Source organism: Pan paniscus, chromosome 6 (assembly GCF_029289425.2).
Source record: "Pan paniscus chromosome 6, NHGRI_mPanPan1-v2.0_pri, whole genome shotgun sequence".
Classification (NCBI taxonomy): domain Eukaryota; kingdom Metazoa; phylum Chordata; class Mammalia; order Primates; family Hominidae; genus Pan; species Pan paniscus.
Window position 1 is genome coordinate 176,375,534 of NC_073255.2, and position 16,497 is coordinate 176,392,030.

Below are 16,497 nucleotides of genomic sequence, written 5' to 3' on the forward strand. Positions count from 1 at the left end.
CGTGGCCAGGACTGCAGCCCTGTGAGGTGGGTGAGGGGCCGCCACAGCAATCCTCTCTGAAGCGGAAGGATGAGGGGATGGGGGCTCTGCCTGGCCTGGGGCGCCAGCTGTGGGGCTTACCTGGCTGAGATTGAGTGGCTGCTGCTGCTGGAAGTGGGGGCCCGGCCGCTGCTGCCGGTAGGTGATGGCTCCAGATGAGCTCCCTGAAGAGTGACCGCTGGTGGAGGTCACGTTGCTGGAGGACTTGGACTTGTAGGAGGACGAGTGGTGACTGGTGTTGACTGTGGCAGGAGGAGAAAGAGGTCAGATCGGTGGCAGGGTCCCAGCTGCCCAGAAGATGCTACCCCACCAGAGAACAGTGGTCTTCCAGGAAGAAACATGTGCCTGAGGCCGGGCAGTAACAAATCAGCCTCATCTCCCCTGGACCCACTAGGACTTTGCCTTGACTCTGGATGCAGTGGGGCTCTGGCTCACTCCCTCGGCTGGGAGGGTGGTCGGGGCTACATGAGGGAATGAAGCAAGGGAAAGCGGAAAAGAATCAGGAGAGGCAAGGTGGGCTGGTGACCTAAGGCCAGGCCCAGTGCCGCTCCTCTGGGAGGTGTTACTTTCAGCATCTGGAAAATGGGTAGGAGAGATCTGCTATAATTTGAATGTGTTCCCCAAAAGTTCTTGTGTTAGAAACTTAGTCCCCAGTGCAAGTGTTTAGGGTGGGGCCAGTAAGGGATGTTAGGTCCTGAGGGCAGAGCCCTCATGAGTGTATGAGTTCATCAGTGCATTAATGTTATCTCGGGAGTGGGTTAGCTATTGAGAGATTGGCTTTTTTGATGAAAACAAGTCTGGCCCCCTCACCCTCATGCTCTTTTGTCCTTCTGCCTCCTGTGCTGGGAAGATGCAGCACAAAGGTCCTTGCCAGATGCTGGCACCCTGTTCTTGGACTTCCAGTCTTCAGAATCGTGAGCCAAATAAACTTCTATTGATTATAAATTACCCAGTCTCAGGTACTCTGTTACAGCAACACAAAATAGACTAAGACAGGATCCCTGCTTGGTCCCCACCATGGGTGACTATGAGTATCAGAGGAGACAGTGTCTGTGGTGGGACCTAATAAACTACTAGAAGCTAAAATAACCCTCAGAGTCACCTGGTCTAGTTACCTGCCTCTAGGCAGGATGAGACTAAATCATCCAGGGAATGGCCCTGTGAGCCAAACATGGCCAAGTACAAAACTGCCTCCATGTTATTGCCAAGGGGGCTGAAGAGTGGAAAAAACACTGCAACCCTCCAGAGGTGACCTCATGGTCAGCAGGTGGCTCCATCAACAGTTCTCAAATGTAATTCCTGCATCTTGTTCAGTGCAGACTCTGGCCAGCAGCTCTGGGGGGCCTGAGCACCTGCATTTCTGACAAGCTCCCAGGGGGTGCCAGTGCTGCTGGTTGGGGGACCACGCTCTGAGTAGCCAGGGGCTCTGAGAGAGGTGGGTTAAACCCTGAGCTGGATGGCTTCCATGTTACCCAGCCAGAGAGCCAGAGGAGCCAGGAGCCTCTTCAGAGCCCAGTGGTTTTAACTCATCCAAGTATTTTCTGAGCTCCTGCTGTGTGCTAAGGACGGTGACTGTGTACCACCGGGGACGGGGGTGGCAGGGAGAAGGCTGAGAGCGTGAATAAAGAGGAGGCATCACAGATCACGCAGATGAGGTGGCGAGGCCAGAGGATAAACCAGATGAAGACGCTGACAGGCAGGGACAGCCCAAGTCCAAGAAGGCTGCTGGAACAGGACAGGGCACGACAGGGCATGAGTGTCCAGCCCAGCAGGGGCAAGAGCCCCAGAGGGCGGGAGCTCTGCTGCCGAGTGGGGGCCATCTCCCCACCCCAGCTTGGGGAGTTCTGCAGACAGGACCATCACCCCTTGATAAAAGCAGAAGAGATGCTTTACCAGCCCCCCATGTCCCTGTGCCTCAGCTCTCCTCCAGGAGAGGGCTGCCTAACACACAGCGCAGTATTAATACACACCTAAATGAAATTTCCAATCAAATGTACCCAGATGCACCAGTCATAGTCATTCATTAAATGCAAGCACTTTTGTAATGGCAAAAGCAACAAACAGACCCAGACTAGTGAGAAGATACTGGGCTTCCTTTTTTTATTTTTTTGAGATGGAGTTTCACTCTTGTCGCCCAGGCTAGAGTGCAATGGTGCGATCTCAGCTCACTGCAACCTCTGCCTCTCAGGTTCAAGTGATTCTCCTGCCTCAGCCTCCCAAGTAGCTGGGATTACAGGCACCCGGCACCACGCCTGGCTAATTTTTTGTATTTTTAGTAGAGACAGGGTTTCACCATGTTGGCCAGGCTGGTCTCAAACTCCTGACCTCAGGTGATCCACCTGCCCTTGGCCTCCCAAAGTGCTGGGATTACAGGCGTGAGCCACCGCGCCGGGCCGACACTGGGCTTCTTTAGGAGCAAACTGCATAATAGCCTAGGAAAGTGTGGGAGGGAGAAAATTCCAGATACCTTTCTCTAACTTCAATGACAACGGAAGCAGAAAAAGAGGGGTTTAGTAAGTGAAGGCTATGACAAAGCAGCCTGAAGACTGTGTGGTTTGTGTTGTATAGTTAGAAACCATAGTTACAACAAGCATTGCTTCTGTTCCTTAAACGCTAAAGAACAGTAGAGTTAATGGAGAAGAAAACATCTTCCAGGTGGAAAGACAGGCAGATGGTCCTCCACCAAGAAGGGCAGGGCAGACCAGGGAATGAACAAGAGCCTGGCGCTGGGACTGGGGTCTGTCCTGCCTCCTTGGGCAACCAGTCCTGCTGGGGTGAGATGTGCACAGAAGCAATACTGATTTTTTTTTTTTTTTTTTTTTTTTTGAGATGGAGTCTTGCTCTGTCTCCCAGGCTGGAGCTCAGTGGTGTGATCTTGGCTCACTGCAACCTCTGCCTCCCAGGTTTAAGTGATTCTCGTGCCTCAACCTCCCAAGTAGCTGGGATTACAGGCATGTGCCACCACGCCCAGCTAATTTTTTTTTTTTGAGACAGAGTCTCGCTCTGTCGCCCAGGCTGGAGTACAGTGGCATGATCTCAGCTCACTGCAGCCTCTGCCTCCCGGGTTCAAGTGATTCTCCTGCCTCAGCCTCCTGAGTAGCTGGGACCATAGGCGCCCACTGCCACACCCAGCTAATTTTTGTATTTTTAGTAGAGATGGGGTTTCACCATATTGGCCAGGCTGGTCTCGAACTCCTGACCTTGTGATCCGCCTGCCTTGGCCTCCCAAACTGCTGGGATTATAGGCATGAGCCACCGTGCCCAGCTGCTAATTTTTGTATTTTTGGTAGAGACAGAGTTTGACCATGTTAGCCAGGCTGGTCGTGAACTCCTGACCTCAAGTGATTTGCCTGCCTCAGCCTCCCAAAGTGTTGGGATTACAGGCGTGAGCCACTGTGCCCAGCCACGGTACTGATTCTTAGTCTAAGAACCAGACTGAGGAAGACTTTGCCCAGGAAAAAGGGAGCGCATTTTAAGAGAGAAAGGTAATGAGTACCCTCTTTTCCGCCATCCTTTGTTGATTTGAGCACTTCATGTGTTGTATCTTGTACTCAGTTATTTTTCTTCATTAAGTTTCTGGAATGTGCTTGAAATATTTTTATCACCTTGACTTTCTATGGAGCACAGCTAAACTCCTTTTTTTATTTTGAGGTGGAGTCTTCCTCTGTTGCTCAGGTTGGAGTGCAGTGGTGCAATCTCGACTCACTGCAACCTCTGCCTCCCAGGTTCAAGTGATCCTCCAGCCTCAGCCTTCCGACTAGCTGGGATTACAGGTGTGTGCCACCAAACCTGGCTATTTTTTGTATTTTTTAGTAGAGATGGGGTTTTGCCATGTTGGCCAGGCTGGTCTCGAACTCCTGATCTCAGGTGATCTGCCCCCCTTGGCCTCCCAAAGTGCTGGGCTTACAGGCGTGAGCCACCGTGCCGGACAGCTATATTTCTGTGATTTATATCTTCTGGAAACCTTGCTGGACTTTAGGATTACTGCCTGGTGACACCGAAAAGTGTAAGGAAGCCCTAGGAGAGGAAAGATGAAATAACTGAGTATGGGAAAGAGCTTTGGCCAGGGAATCCAGTCATTCACCAAAATGCGGTGCTGTTGTTCCACAGAGCCCCAACTCTAAAGCAGTCCACATTTGAGGAAGGTGCCCAAAGTAGGGGTGTTCAAAGGACGAATCAGGTAAAATGTTTCATATGAAGGGAGAGGCAGCAAGAACATATTGCAAGATGTCCAAAGACAGATCTACACCTCACGTTCAGAAGCAAGAATTCGGAGCATTCATTTTGGGGCCTGAGCATCTTAGATGAACTGGAAGGCTCATACTGTCTCAATGAAGTATCCTATGGGTGGTTAGTGTAAAAGGAGAGAATCTGGTCATTCTTGGGGCAGAGGTGCTAAATATTAATGAGCCATGCATGGAAACGACCAGGCCCTTGATTGAATGCGGTTGGATCAATTCTATTACAAATCCCAGGGCGATGAAATCAAAGTCAAAGAGGAGACGCCTGAGGCTGGAGCCAGCAAGAAAGAATGCTGATTAATTGTTGATGAAGAGAGAAATGTGCCTCTAGAGGTCTCAGCCTCTCAAGAAGGTCAAAGGAAAACCAGAAACCTGGGGACAGGAGTTTCTGGTGCACACTACAGGTGCAAGGGGGCCTTCCTGACCCCAAAACTCAGAGCCCCCTGCCCTGAGTGAAGGGTGAGCTGCCGCAGTGGGGATGGGGGCAGTGGGTGCTATTCGGAGGCCGCAAATCCAACCGTGCATTTGCGCCTGGGGCCCCTCCCACCCCATCCACTGAATCAGAATCCCTCGAGTAGGTACGGGAGATCCGGAATCAGTATTCTTAGCAAGCTTCCCAGGACACCAGAGCCTCCTGGCCCTGGCTGAACAGACCTGCATTTGGGAATCAGGGCCTTGCGACCCAACACTGTGCCCAAGCCAAACCCGTTAGACTCAAAGGTCCCCCACAACCTGAGGGATGGAGGGATTTTTGTGGACTCAATGTAGAAAAGAAAAATAGAAAGCTGCAAACATTGGCTCTGCAGAGCCTGCTTCTTGCCTTCTGCAGCCACACTGTGGCTGTGTTGGGGGAAGCCTCCTTCTTGCTCTGCGGCGGGTCACAGACTGTGCTGGGCCCTGCTGTGCATGTCACCTACTTCTTCTATTCCAACTTCCTGGGCATTTTGTGGTAATGATATTTGAGGGGGAAACACTGAGCTCGAGGGATCAGTGAAGGGGTTAGGGAATGTTAGATGAAATGGGCGTAATGCAGCCCTGATGCTACCGTCATCATGGGGACAGGAGATGGGGGTTGAGTCAGAGCTTGCCAAGCTCTCAGAGGACGAGAGCCCCGAGTAAGGGAGGACGTCCTGAAGGGGACCAAGAGATTAAAGTGTAACAGTAACTCCTCCTGTGGCGATGGACAAAGCGACAATGGCCTAATGCTGGTCAACCTCCTAATGTATACTTTGGAACAGTGAGGAAACATTCTAGAGTTTTCCAGTCATGCCTTGTCCAGCTACTCTCCGTGATCCCCTGTCCTGAGAACAGCCACAGTGGCGCTGTCTACACTAGGTGAGTTGGCGGGGGTGCTTACAGCACAGATAAGCTCCAGGGCCAGACCTCTGGGAGGCCCAGCCACATGGCTCTGGGAAGGCTGGTCAACCCCTCTGTGCCTCCATTTTTAACCTGGGAAACTGGGAAGATCATGGCAGCTCCATGTAGGGCTGTGATGAGGATTAAATGAGTTAACAAGCGTAGAATGCTTAGTATCTGGCATCTAATGGCTTAAGTATTGAGTATCTGGCATTTACGTACTTAGTGTTAGCTATTGTTGGTGTCATTATTGAACTCTGTCTCCTGGTTAAAGCTGAGGCTCAAAAAATAGGTGTCTTGGCCGGGCGTGGTGGTTTATGCCTGTAATCCCAGCACTTTGGGAGGCTGAGGCGGGTGGATTGCCTGAACTCAGGAGTTCGAGACCAGCCTGGCTAACACGGTGAAACCCCATCTCTACCGAAATACAAAAAGTTAGCCGGGCGTGGTGGTGCATGCCTGTAGTCCCAGCTATTCGGGAGGCTGAGACAGCAGAATTGCTTGAACCCAGGAGGCGGAGGTTGCAGTAAGCCGAGATCGCGCCACTGCACTCCAGCCTGGGTGACAGAGCGAGACTCCTCTCCGGGGGAAAAAAAAAAAAACAAGTGTCTCTCTGTCTCTCCAAGCTGGGACAATCAATTCTGGTCTCCTGGAAATGGGACACCAGGAGCCTGGGAGCTGCTGGCGGTGAGTCGGGTGAAGGCAGCTTCAGAGAGCAGGCATCTGGCCCCCAGGGCTCAGGTCCCAGGGGTTCTGGCTCCTGCCCTGCCTGGGACTTAGTTGTTGAACTTTCCCTTAGCCCTGCATCCTTCCAATAAGTTGTTTGTCTTAAGCCAGTGTAGAGTTCATTCTGTTGCTTCCAAAAGAAACTTCACTAACCCCAACCTGAGAAGGACTGAAAGACTGAGAGCCACAGGAGTGGGTGAGTATGGCGGGGAAACAGCAGCTCATATCCCGGCCTAAGAGGGCTGGGGGAGCCCTGAACTCTCCCATGCTCTGGGTGCTGTAGCTGGGGGAGCTGTTAACTGGCTGTGCCTTGGCCCGTATGCATCACGGGGCTCCAGGGAGCTGAGGAAGGCTGCTTTCCTGACTTTTCCAAGCCTAGGTGGGTTCTACAGCTAAAGGTGTGTATCAGTATTGAACGCCACTGGCTGGGGAAGGGCAGGCACCAGATGAGGAATGCCCCTGCTCGTGAGGGCACAGGCAGCACTCCCGCATATGGAATGAGTTCAGTCTGCAGCTTCGAGGTTTGCACAAACATATATTTAAGGAACTTAAATAATGATACAAGACAAATTCTATCCTTTGCAAATATTTAAACTTAAAAATGTGTGCTGCATATAGCCTTAAACAATATTTAAAGGATAGCTGAGCTGAAAAGTATGCAGCTCTCTCTAAGGAATCCTGGCTCCCGGGAATGACTTCGGGTGCCTCCCAGGGCCCTTTGGTTACTGCTAGAGAATGTTGCTTCCTGGCAGGGTTTCCACCAAAACATTTGCCTGGGTGGAAAAAGATGGTTTTTGGAGAGAGATGTCCTTGTAGCCTTGTGGAAGGGACAGCTTCATTTTCTTTTCCTCACAGAGATGCCTAATTGTGGGAGGGCTCCAGCCTGCTTCTCTGGCCCCAGGTCACCAGACCCTAGCAGCAAGTACAGTCTGGCCCCTGTCAACCAGAATGCTCGCCCTGGCAGGTGGCACTGCTGTGGCTCTATTTTTCCCGAAGGTAAGGTCTCCTTCTTCCGAGAGAGCACAGTGCGAGCTGCGTGCTGCTTGTGTGTTTCTCGTGGAGCAGCCAGGACACTGTAGGCACCATGACCCCCTGCCCCCAGGTGCACAGGAGCGCTGGCTCTGATGTCAAAGCTGCTTGGAGGCTGCATCGTCGTGACGGTACTGTTGGGGACAGACCAGGACTTGCAAAAGACGACGTTTTAGCAGGGTGCTGAGAAGCTGCATTTCACAAGCATTTCTTCAGAGGAAAGGTAGCTGGGGTAACTCCAAAGTCAGGGAAAAAGAGCTTTGCCGCAAATGTCGGAAAGGGTGATGCTGCCTTGGGTTAGGAAGTAGGTGGCAGGGAGCGCAAGCCTGTGGCTGTCACCATCTCCCCTTTAGGCAGAGCCTCTCAGCAAAAGGGGCCCCATCCCAGGCAATGCCATGAGCTCTTGGGAGAGCGTGCCAGGGCTCTGACCCTCACCGTGCAGGCTGGCCTGAGGCACTGGGCTGGAAAAGCCCTAATGACCCCATTCTGCCTCTACTCTTTATCCTCAGTGGCAGCCCCTGAATGGGGCCTGCACCCACTGGGTCTCACATGTGGTCACCACCTAGGAAGAGTCCCCAGTTTCCTGTAGCGACCTCAGGTGACAGACATGAGGTCCTCCTGAGAAGTAACAGCTTCTCACATCTAGACAAAAGCTTCCTGGCGTTCCCTTTCCTTCCCTTTTCAGTTATGCCGCCACGCAGGTGCAGGCTGGCTTGGGCGTGGTTTGTGGTGGAATAGCGGGACGCGCAGACTTCTGGTTTAGTCCCCACATTCTTCCACTGTGAGCATGAGCAAGGGAAACGCTAAATAGATGCTACAAAATCTACAGTGAGCCACTGAGTTTATTCAGAAGGTTACGTTCTCAGCCTTTATTCCAGGGCCCAATTTTTAAGACCAGCCTTCGCGGGACAGGAGGAGTCCTCTGAAGATAGCAGTGCATGAGCAGAGAAACACGCATGGCTTGGTCTCGCCGCCCAGCAGCTGATTCCGAGGAGGGGCTGAGAGGGGCCAATTTCACCCTTCCCTAGCAAGACTCGGAGGAGGTTCTTCCTACACAAGAAGATCTGACCACCAGGGCTTCCTGGCAGGGAGTGGTGCTAGATGTCAGCCAGGAACTCCCCAGACCAGGTATTCTTCCAGGCTCAGGCATAAAGAACCAGGAGGCTTTTATTTTCTATTAATCAACCTAGTTGGAAGCAGAGCCATTGTAAAGGCAGAGAGGTATTGATTACAGAATTAAAGAAGGAAAACGCTGCTTATACAATGTGCTGTTAAGCAGAAGCCTCCCCTGGCTACTTGAATAAAATCCTCGGTAAGGATCGCCTGCAGTCACTGGGCACTTTCTATTGTACTAGCTCCCATACAGCAACATTTCTAGCAGCAGAAAAACAGGAAAACCACTCTCCAGGGAGATGTTCCTGTCCTGTCCTGGCCCCAAATTACCTGGCACCAGGCTATCACACTCCACCAATACTTCGCTGGCCTGGGTTTTCAGGGGTGGCACGATGATGGTTCGGGGGTTCCCCGTGCAGTGATTCTCCAGGCTCCCCTTGGTGTCAAAGGCATTGGCATTGTTGTGCCCAGCACGCTGCTGCACGGAGTAGGGGCTGGTGTTGCTGGAGGAGTCGGAGTAGGGGGAGTCGTGGACTGTGACACAGCTGATGACGTTTTTTCTTTGCTTGGAGACAGTGCTGAAAATGCAAAGGGAGAAGTCAGAGGTGGGAGAAGGCCGTGAGGTGAGACACCCAACTAGCACTTCATGCCCTGGGGCAGGGGAGGGAGGCAGAGGGGAGAGGGCAGGAACAGGGCTTTTGCCCTCCCTAACCCCCATAGGGAGACTGGGCATGCAAAAGTCCCCTGTGTAGCCGGCAGCAGGGGGACATGTGAAGACATGGAGAAGGGGCTGGTGCTGGACCCACAGGGGCTTCTGGAAACTAGGGAGTGAGATGCTTCCGGGCTGGCCTGGGCTCTTCCTGTGCAGCAGAGCTCAGCAGAGCTGCAGGGGAGGCACCTGCAGCCCAGAGCTGGGTACAACCCCCGTGGGCCTGCCAGAATGGGACATCTGAGCAAGGAGAGAACCAGCAAGAACCCAGCAACCTGGGGACCTGGGTTAGGAGTAAACCTTGCTGGGAGAAGAATGTCATAAGCTTAGGTTTGGTGCCTGTGGCCTGGCAAAGCTTATGCAGGAGGGAGCAGAATGTCCAATGGGATGCAGCGTGAGGCTCTGAGGGGGCTGCACCCACACAGCACAGTGCAGACATGCTGCAGAGAATGCAGAGCTGGAGTTGACATCCTCTGCCTCTCCTTGCTTCGAGTGTGCTCTGTGGGCTGTGTGCAGGCCACTACGACCTCTGCAGTCCCCTTTTCAGGAGCCAGGCTCACCTGCAGCTTTTCCACTGCCTGGGCCAAGGATTGGGGGAGATGGTATTGCACCGGGGCCTGGTGGGAAGGCCCCTGCCAGGTTGATGCTGTGTGAAAGCCACTCTGAAGCCCTGGCCTTCATCTTACATGTGGAACTTCATACAATAGGGAGGCACTGGCTTTGGATAGCTCTTGGCCGGCATGTTTGTTCAGAGATATTTAAGTTAGTGTGGTTACTTTGGGAACTACTTCTGTTTGTCTTCAAACTCAGTGAGAGGCCGCTGGCATGATGGATGTGAAATTTATTGTTTATCGTGTGCTTATTTAAGACTTTAAAATGAATGTGCATCTATTTTTATATATTGATCATTTATTTTTAAGAAATAAAAATTGCCTAGGCAAGCTGGTCAGTTTCCAGCTAATTGGATGAGAGAAGCAGCTGGTATTTACAGAGCCTCATAGAGTCACAGCCACCTCCCGGGTATCTTGCTTGAGGCCACACAGCCAGGCCAGGCTCTTCCCATGATGGATCTCCACCACCCTAGAGGCAGCAGGGAAGTGGGCAAATTCCAGAGCCCACAGCAGCCAGGCAGGAGGGACAGAAGCAGAGCCTGTCTCCTGAGCTACAGAAGGCTGGGGGATCTGGGGGGTGCAGTCCCCAGGAGGCGCTGGCCCTGCTCCCCAACGCCCAGCGCTCCTGACATCTAGGCTGGATAATTCTTCCAGTGGCTGGACACTGTCCTCTCTGGTTCAGGGTGCCTAACCGTGTTCGTGGGTGAGAACAGGAACCTTGGAGTCAGCTGTCTAACTTCAGCATGTGCTGGTGACAGGGCGGTGGGCAGCTATTTAACCTCTCAGTGATTCAGTGGCCTCATCAGTAAAAGGTAGGTAATAATTGTACCTATATCATAGGCTTGTTTTGAGAACTAAGTGAGAAAATACAAGTGCTTTCAATGATACACAACACATGGTAAGTATTCCATAATAGCTGCTATTCTTCTTCTTCTTACAAGTTGTGTTACCTTATTTAACATGTGAAAACAGGTTTGCAAAAAACTTATCTAGGCAAAGAGAATTCTATCAGGGTAAGGACTTGCTGGAAAAGTTTCCTTTTTTCTAGTCCATGAATAAACCAGAAGATTGAAATGAAAGAAAATTAAAACTCATGATATCTCGGAGATCTATGCGGGGTACTACAGGGAATACCTATACAAAGAAATATGTGTCTCTGCCCTCGAGGAGATTAAAATCTCAGTGGAGGACTGTATAACAACATGACAAGTTAAATAGTAAAAGCTTTAAAATAACCAGTTAGAGAGAATAATGGATGTCACAAAGCCTCCGTGATTAACTGTCAGATGAATCGTACAGATGATAATTGTTAAGAACTCAGAAGAAGGTGAGGAATGAATTGGTTGCATATATTTATGGCTCTTCACGTTAACTTAAAGTAGATAAATTTCAATTAATAAAGACCCACACCTCCCAGTTATGACAGTTTAAATGTGAAATGTCCATATGCTTGTTCCTCAAAAAGCTAAACACAGAGTTACCCTATAGCAATTCCATTCCTAAGTACATTCTCAAAGGATTGGAAACAGGTACTCAGATACATGTAAGTCAATGTTCACTGCAGCACTATTCAAAATACCAAGAGGTAGAAACGACCCGAGTGTCCATCAGCTGGTGAATGAATAGAAAATGTGGTGTATCCATACAGTGGAATACTATTCAGTCATGAAAATGAATGAATGCTGGGAGGGGTGGCTCATGCCTGTAATCTCGGTGCTTTGGAAGGCTGAAGTGGGAGGATTGCTTGAGGCTGGGGGTTCAAGACCAGCCTGGGCAACACAGTAAGAGCCAATCTCTAGAAACAATTAAAAAAATAAGCAAAGTATGGTGGTGCATGCCTGTAGTCCCAGCTGTTTGGGAGGCTGAGGTGGGAGCCCAGGAGTTTGAGGCTGCAGTGAGCTATGATCACACCACTGCACTCCAGCCTGGGTGTCAGAGTGAAACCCTGTCTCCAAAAAAAAAAAAAGTTCTGATACATGCTACAATATGGATGAACCTCGAAAACATTAAATGAAATAAACCAGACACAAAAGGACAAATAGTTTGTTTGAGTCTACATATATGAAATATCTAGAACAGGCAAATTCATACAGACAGAAAATACATTAGAGGTTACCAGAGGTTGGGGGCTAGGGGAGAGGAGAGTGGGAAGTTACTGATTAATGGTATAGTTTTTGGTTGGGGTAGTGGAAAAGTTCTGAAAATAGATAACGGTGATGGCTATACAGCATTATGAATATAATTAATGTCACTGAATTTACACTTAAAAATGGTTGAAATGGCAAATTTTATGTTATATATATTTTACCACAATTAAAAATTAACAGACTAAAACCACTGAATTGTACACATTCAACGGGTGAACTATACAGTACAGTACATGAATTCTATCTCCATCAAAAACAAAGTCCAGGCTGGGTGAGGTGGCTCATGCCTGTAATCCCAGCACTTTGGGAGGCCGAGGTGGGTGGATCACCTGAGGTCACAAGTTTGAGATCAGCCTGACCAACATGGTGAAAATCCGTCTCTACTAAAAATACCAAAAATTAGCCGGGAGTGGTGGTGGGCCCTGCGATCCCAGCTACTCAGAGCCTGCGGCAGGAGAATCGCTTGAACCCAGGAGGTTAAGTTTGCAGTGAGCCAAGATTGCACCATTGTACTCCAGCCTGGGCGACAGAGCAAGACTGTGTTTCAAAAAAAAAAAAAGAAAAAAGCAAAAGAGATTCAGAGTCTTGGGCACTTCGCCGCTGTACATCAGGGCTCAGCAAAGACACCCAGGGTGGGAGGGCACTGAGATCCAGTACAAGAATTACAAAGTGGAAGCTAGGTGCGGTAGCTCACTCCTGTAATCCCAGCGCTTGAGGCCAGAAGTTTGAGAGCAGCCTGGGCAACACAGTGAGATCCCACCTCTACAAAAATAAAAACATTAGCTAGGCATGGTGGTGTGCACCTATAGTCCTAGCTGCTTGGGAGACTGAGGCAGGAAGATGGCTTGAGCCCAGGAGTTTGAGGCTGCAGTGAGCTGTGGTCGTGTCACTGCACTCCAGTGTGGGTGACAAAGAGACCTACACTCTAAAGAAAATAAATAAATAAATAAAAATAGTTAGGTACGGTGGCTGACACCTGTAATTAGCACTTGGGGAGGTCAAGGCAGGCAGATCATTTGAGGCTAGGAGTTTAAGACCAGCCTGGCCAACATGATGAAACCTTGTCTCTACTAAAAATAAGAAATCCGCTGGGTGCAGTGGCTCACACCTGTAATCCCAGAACTTTGGGAGGCCGAGGTGGGCGGATCACTTGAGGTCAGGAGTTTGACACCAGCCTGGCCAACATGGCAAAACCCCGTCTCTACTAAAAATACAAAAATTAGCCAGGCGTGGTGGTGTGCACCTATAATCCCAGCTACTAGGGAGGCTGAGGCAGGAGAATCACTTGAACCCGGGAGGTGGAGGTTACAGTGAGCAGACATCACACCACCACACTCTAGCCTGGGTGACAGAGTGAGACTCTGCCCCAACACCGCGCTGGCCCCCTGCTGAAAACAAAAAACAAAAAACAAAAAACAATCCTGGGTGTGGTGGCACATGCCTGTAATCCTAGCTTCTTGGGAGGCTGAGGTGGGAGAATTGCTTGAACCCAGGAGGTGAGGTTGTAGTGAGCTGAGATCACACCACTACAATCCAGTCGGGGTGACACAGCCAGACTCTGTCTTAAAAAAAAAAAAAAAGATTGCTGTCTACCAATAACAACAAAAAAGAATATCTCGAAATATTTTATAAATATAAATTAAGCAAAAAAAGGAAGTGGGACTCTAGGAGGTCTCTGAGCTACGAGGTAGGGAGGAGGGATCTGAAAGCAGGGAGATGCTGGAGGCTGAGGACGAGGAGGGAGCAGGAGGGAAGGAGAGCTGCCTTAACAAGACAAGGGCAGAGAAACCTGCAGCTGTTTTCTGGGATGAATCGGGGGGAGTAAAGGGAAACAACTGCTCTGCTGCAGTCTCTTGTGTAATAAGGGAACTCCTCCCACCTCACACTGTTTCGAAGTACTCTGAGGGCCAGGGAAAGAGCTGGGAGCCATGACTGGGAGCAGCTGCTGGCTCCCGAGGGGAGGTGAGGAGATGGCGCTGCCCTGCCCTTCACTCTCAGCTTCGGGCACAGCTACTCCTGAATGATGAACATGCCTCTGGTCATCTCATGAAACGCAGACATCTTCTGTTGCAGGTGCCCATTCTGTGGGTGGAGGACCCCAGGTGAGGATGGAGGCTGACTCCCAAATGTGTCCTGGGAGCTGGCACTGCAGTCCTAGCTCTGCTGTTCCTTTACTGCTGTGGCTCTGGACAGTGGCCTGGATAACCTGTAACATCCATCCAGCTCCAATCTGCTCTGAAATTCATTGAGAGAGATTACTCATGGCATTAAAGGAGCCATTGTGAGGATCTCTGAAAGATTCCTAGAGACATTTTAAAATAGGAATGGTCTAGCCCTAATCTGGAGAGGAAAGAGATCCTTTTAGTAGATGTACCTTACCTATAGACCCAGATCTGGCCAGTTCTTGCTGATCATATCTTCCTTAGGATCTGAGTAGTTTAGAAAATGAGCATTAAAAAAAAAAAAAAAAAAAAAAGACAAAAACACACACTAATTTTGGCAAAACTGTAATCTGCCCTCGAGTAAAATTCAAATTAGGCATATTTGGAACTCTTCACTCAAATGTGGAAATTGTGGAGAAGCTTCAGCTTAATATGAATAAGAATTTTCTAACAACTAGAACTATCTCAAGACACAATAGCCACTTCATGAGTCACTGAGCTTCTTGTCACTGAAGAATGGCTTTCTGGCATGAGTCTTGTGAGAGCTGACAGCTTGGCGTGGGTGACCTGTGAGAACTGAGGGCCATCTCCTTGATGGAAACCCAACAGGTAGTGAGCCTCCCACTGAAGAGACTGAAGAATCTGCATGTCAGTGTCTAATTATCTACAAGGAGTGTGGGATAAAACCTTTATAAACTCTTCCCAGGTCCCATCCCTTTGTTGTAGCTGGGGAGCCCCTGGCTTAATGAGCAAATATGTACGGCACAGCTTGATGCTGATTTGCCTACCTTTTTGGATTTACAAGTGACACATTTATTTGCAGAAGGTGAATTCATTTGCTAGCTGTTTTTCATCTCTTCCATTGTTAGAAAGCTCTGCGCTCTACCTGAACACACTATGCAGATTAGAGAACTAATGGGGAGCTGTTAAATGAGTCACTTTAGAAATGAGCACACATTTCAGATGACTACGGCAGATTCTTTAGGCTCGTATCTATCGATACTACTGGGATTCATTCCATGATTGTGTCTAATTATTATTGACAGCTTATCAATCCCATTATGAGTTGGTTAATGCAAGTGAGAGAGATAGCGATAGGGGCAGAATGAGAAATATTTGCTGAAATGGCCTTGGAAGAACATCACTTCTGAATAAAGAACAAAGCTGTCAGAGTTCACAATTGCATTATGTTGTCATGGCAATAGATAATTTTCATCATTTTAAAATGATGAAAATAAATAAGGAGCTAAAAAGTAAAGAAATCCCTAAAGGAGAAAGCACTGGCAGAAGATCAGATATAACCTGTGACCCCTTCCCTGTAGGGTCTTATCTGGAAAGTGTCTCTGATTTCTATTTGTTAATCTGAGTCAATTTCATCCTTCAAGACCAGGGTCAAAACTCATCTCCTCCAATAACTTCTTTCACCCTTCTGATTTCATAGTCAATGCTATGTGTTCTGTTACTATGATGCTGATTATTAAGTACAGGTAACATTTATTGGATGCGTACTAACTACAGCTTAAAGTGCTTTATATGTTTATCTCCTTTAATCATCATGGCAAGATGATGTGGTAAAGAATATGACTACTTTTGGCTGGGCACAGTGGCTCACGCTGGTAATTCCAGTGTGCCTCCAGACCAGTGTGCTCCTTCCTGATAGCTGCTGACTTAGAGTCATTAGAGAGAAAAAAAAAATCTTCATTTTAATATGGCACATACATTCCATTCAAATTATTATTATTATTTTTAGAGACAGGGTCTCACTCTGTCATCCAGACTGCAGTATTGTGTTGGGAGCATAGCTCATTGCAGCCTCGAACTCCTGGGTGGAAGCAATCCTCCCATCTCAGCTTCCCAAGTAGCTGCGACTACAGGCACGTACCACTGTGCCTGGGGAATTTAAAAAAAAGTTTTGTAGAGACAGGGTCTTGCTATATTGCCCAGGTTGGTCTCAAACTCTTGGCCTCAAGTGATCCTGGCACCTTGGCCTCCCCAAGTGCTGGGATTCCAGGTGTGAGCCACCATGCCTGGCTCCTCCTTTCAAATTATATTATCTGCAAATTTATGTCTATGTCTATGTCTACACGTGTGTGTATATAAACACACATATATCACCCTTAAGATCATTTTTACATGACTACTTTCTAGAGAAATCAGAAACAGGGTCACAGAAGTAGCCATGAGTAGTCACCTCGTCCTTGTCCCATCAGATGCAGCGGAAGGAAGTGTTTACTCTCCTTCCATCTTCTTCTGAAGTCCAGTCTCTCTCTTCCCAACTGGCCTGGGAGTTTTGACTCATCTTTCCTAATCACCTTCAGTCTATCCACTGAGCACCACTCTGCCCTATGGTATCCAACCCTCTGTCAC

General features: G+C 49.2%; 1 protein-coding gene across 4 annotated transcripts in view; it reads right to left on the reverse strand.

The window, feature by feature from the left end:
* The window catches only part of HIPK2 (homeodomain interacting protein kinase 2), a 216,168-nt gene that overhangs the window by 13,436 nt on the left and 186,235 nt on the right, over positions 1-16,497 (reverse strand). For all 4 annotated transcript variants that reach the window (XM_034965088.3, XM_034965086.3, XM_055115447.1 and 1 more), the window contains exons 13-14: positions 8,832-9,079; positions 121-281 (exon numbers count right to left, since the gene is read on the reverse strand). In XM_034965088.3, coding sequence (XP_034820979.1) covers positions 121-281; positions 8,832-9,079 — 409 coding nt within the window. The remainder of the gene's footprint in view (positions 1-120; positions 282-8,831; positions 9,080-16,497) is intronic.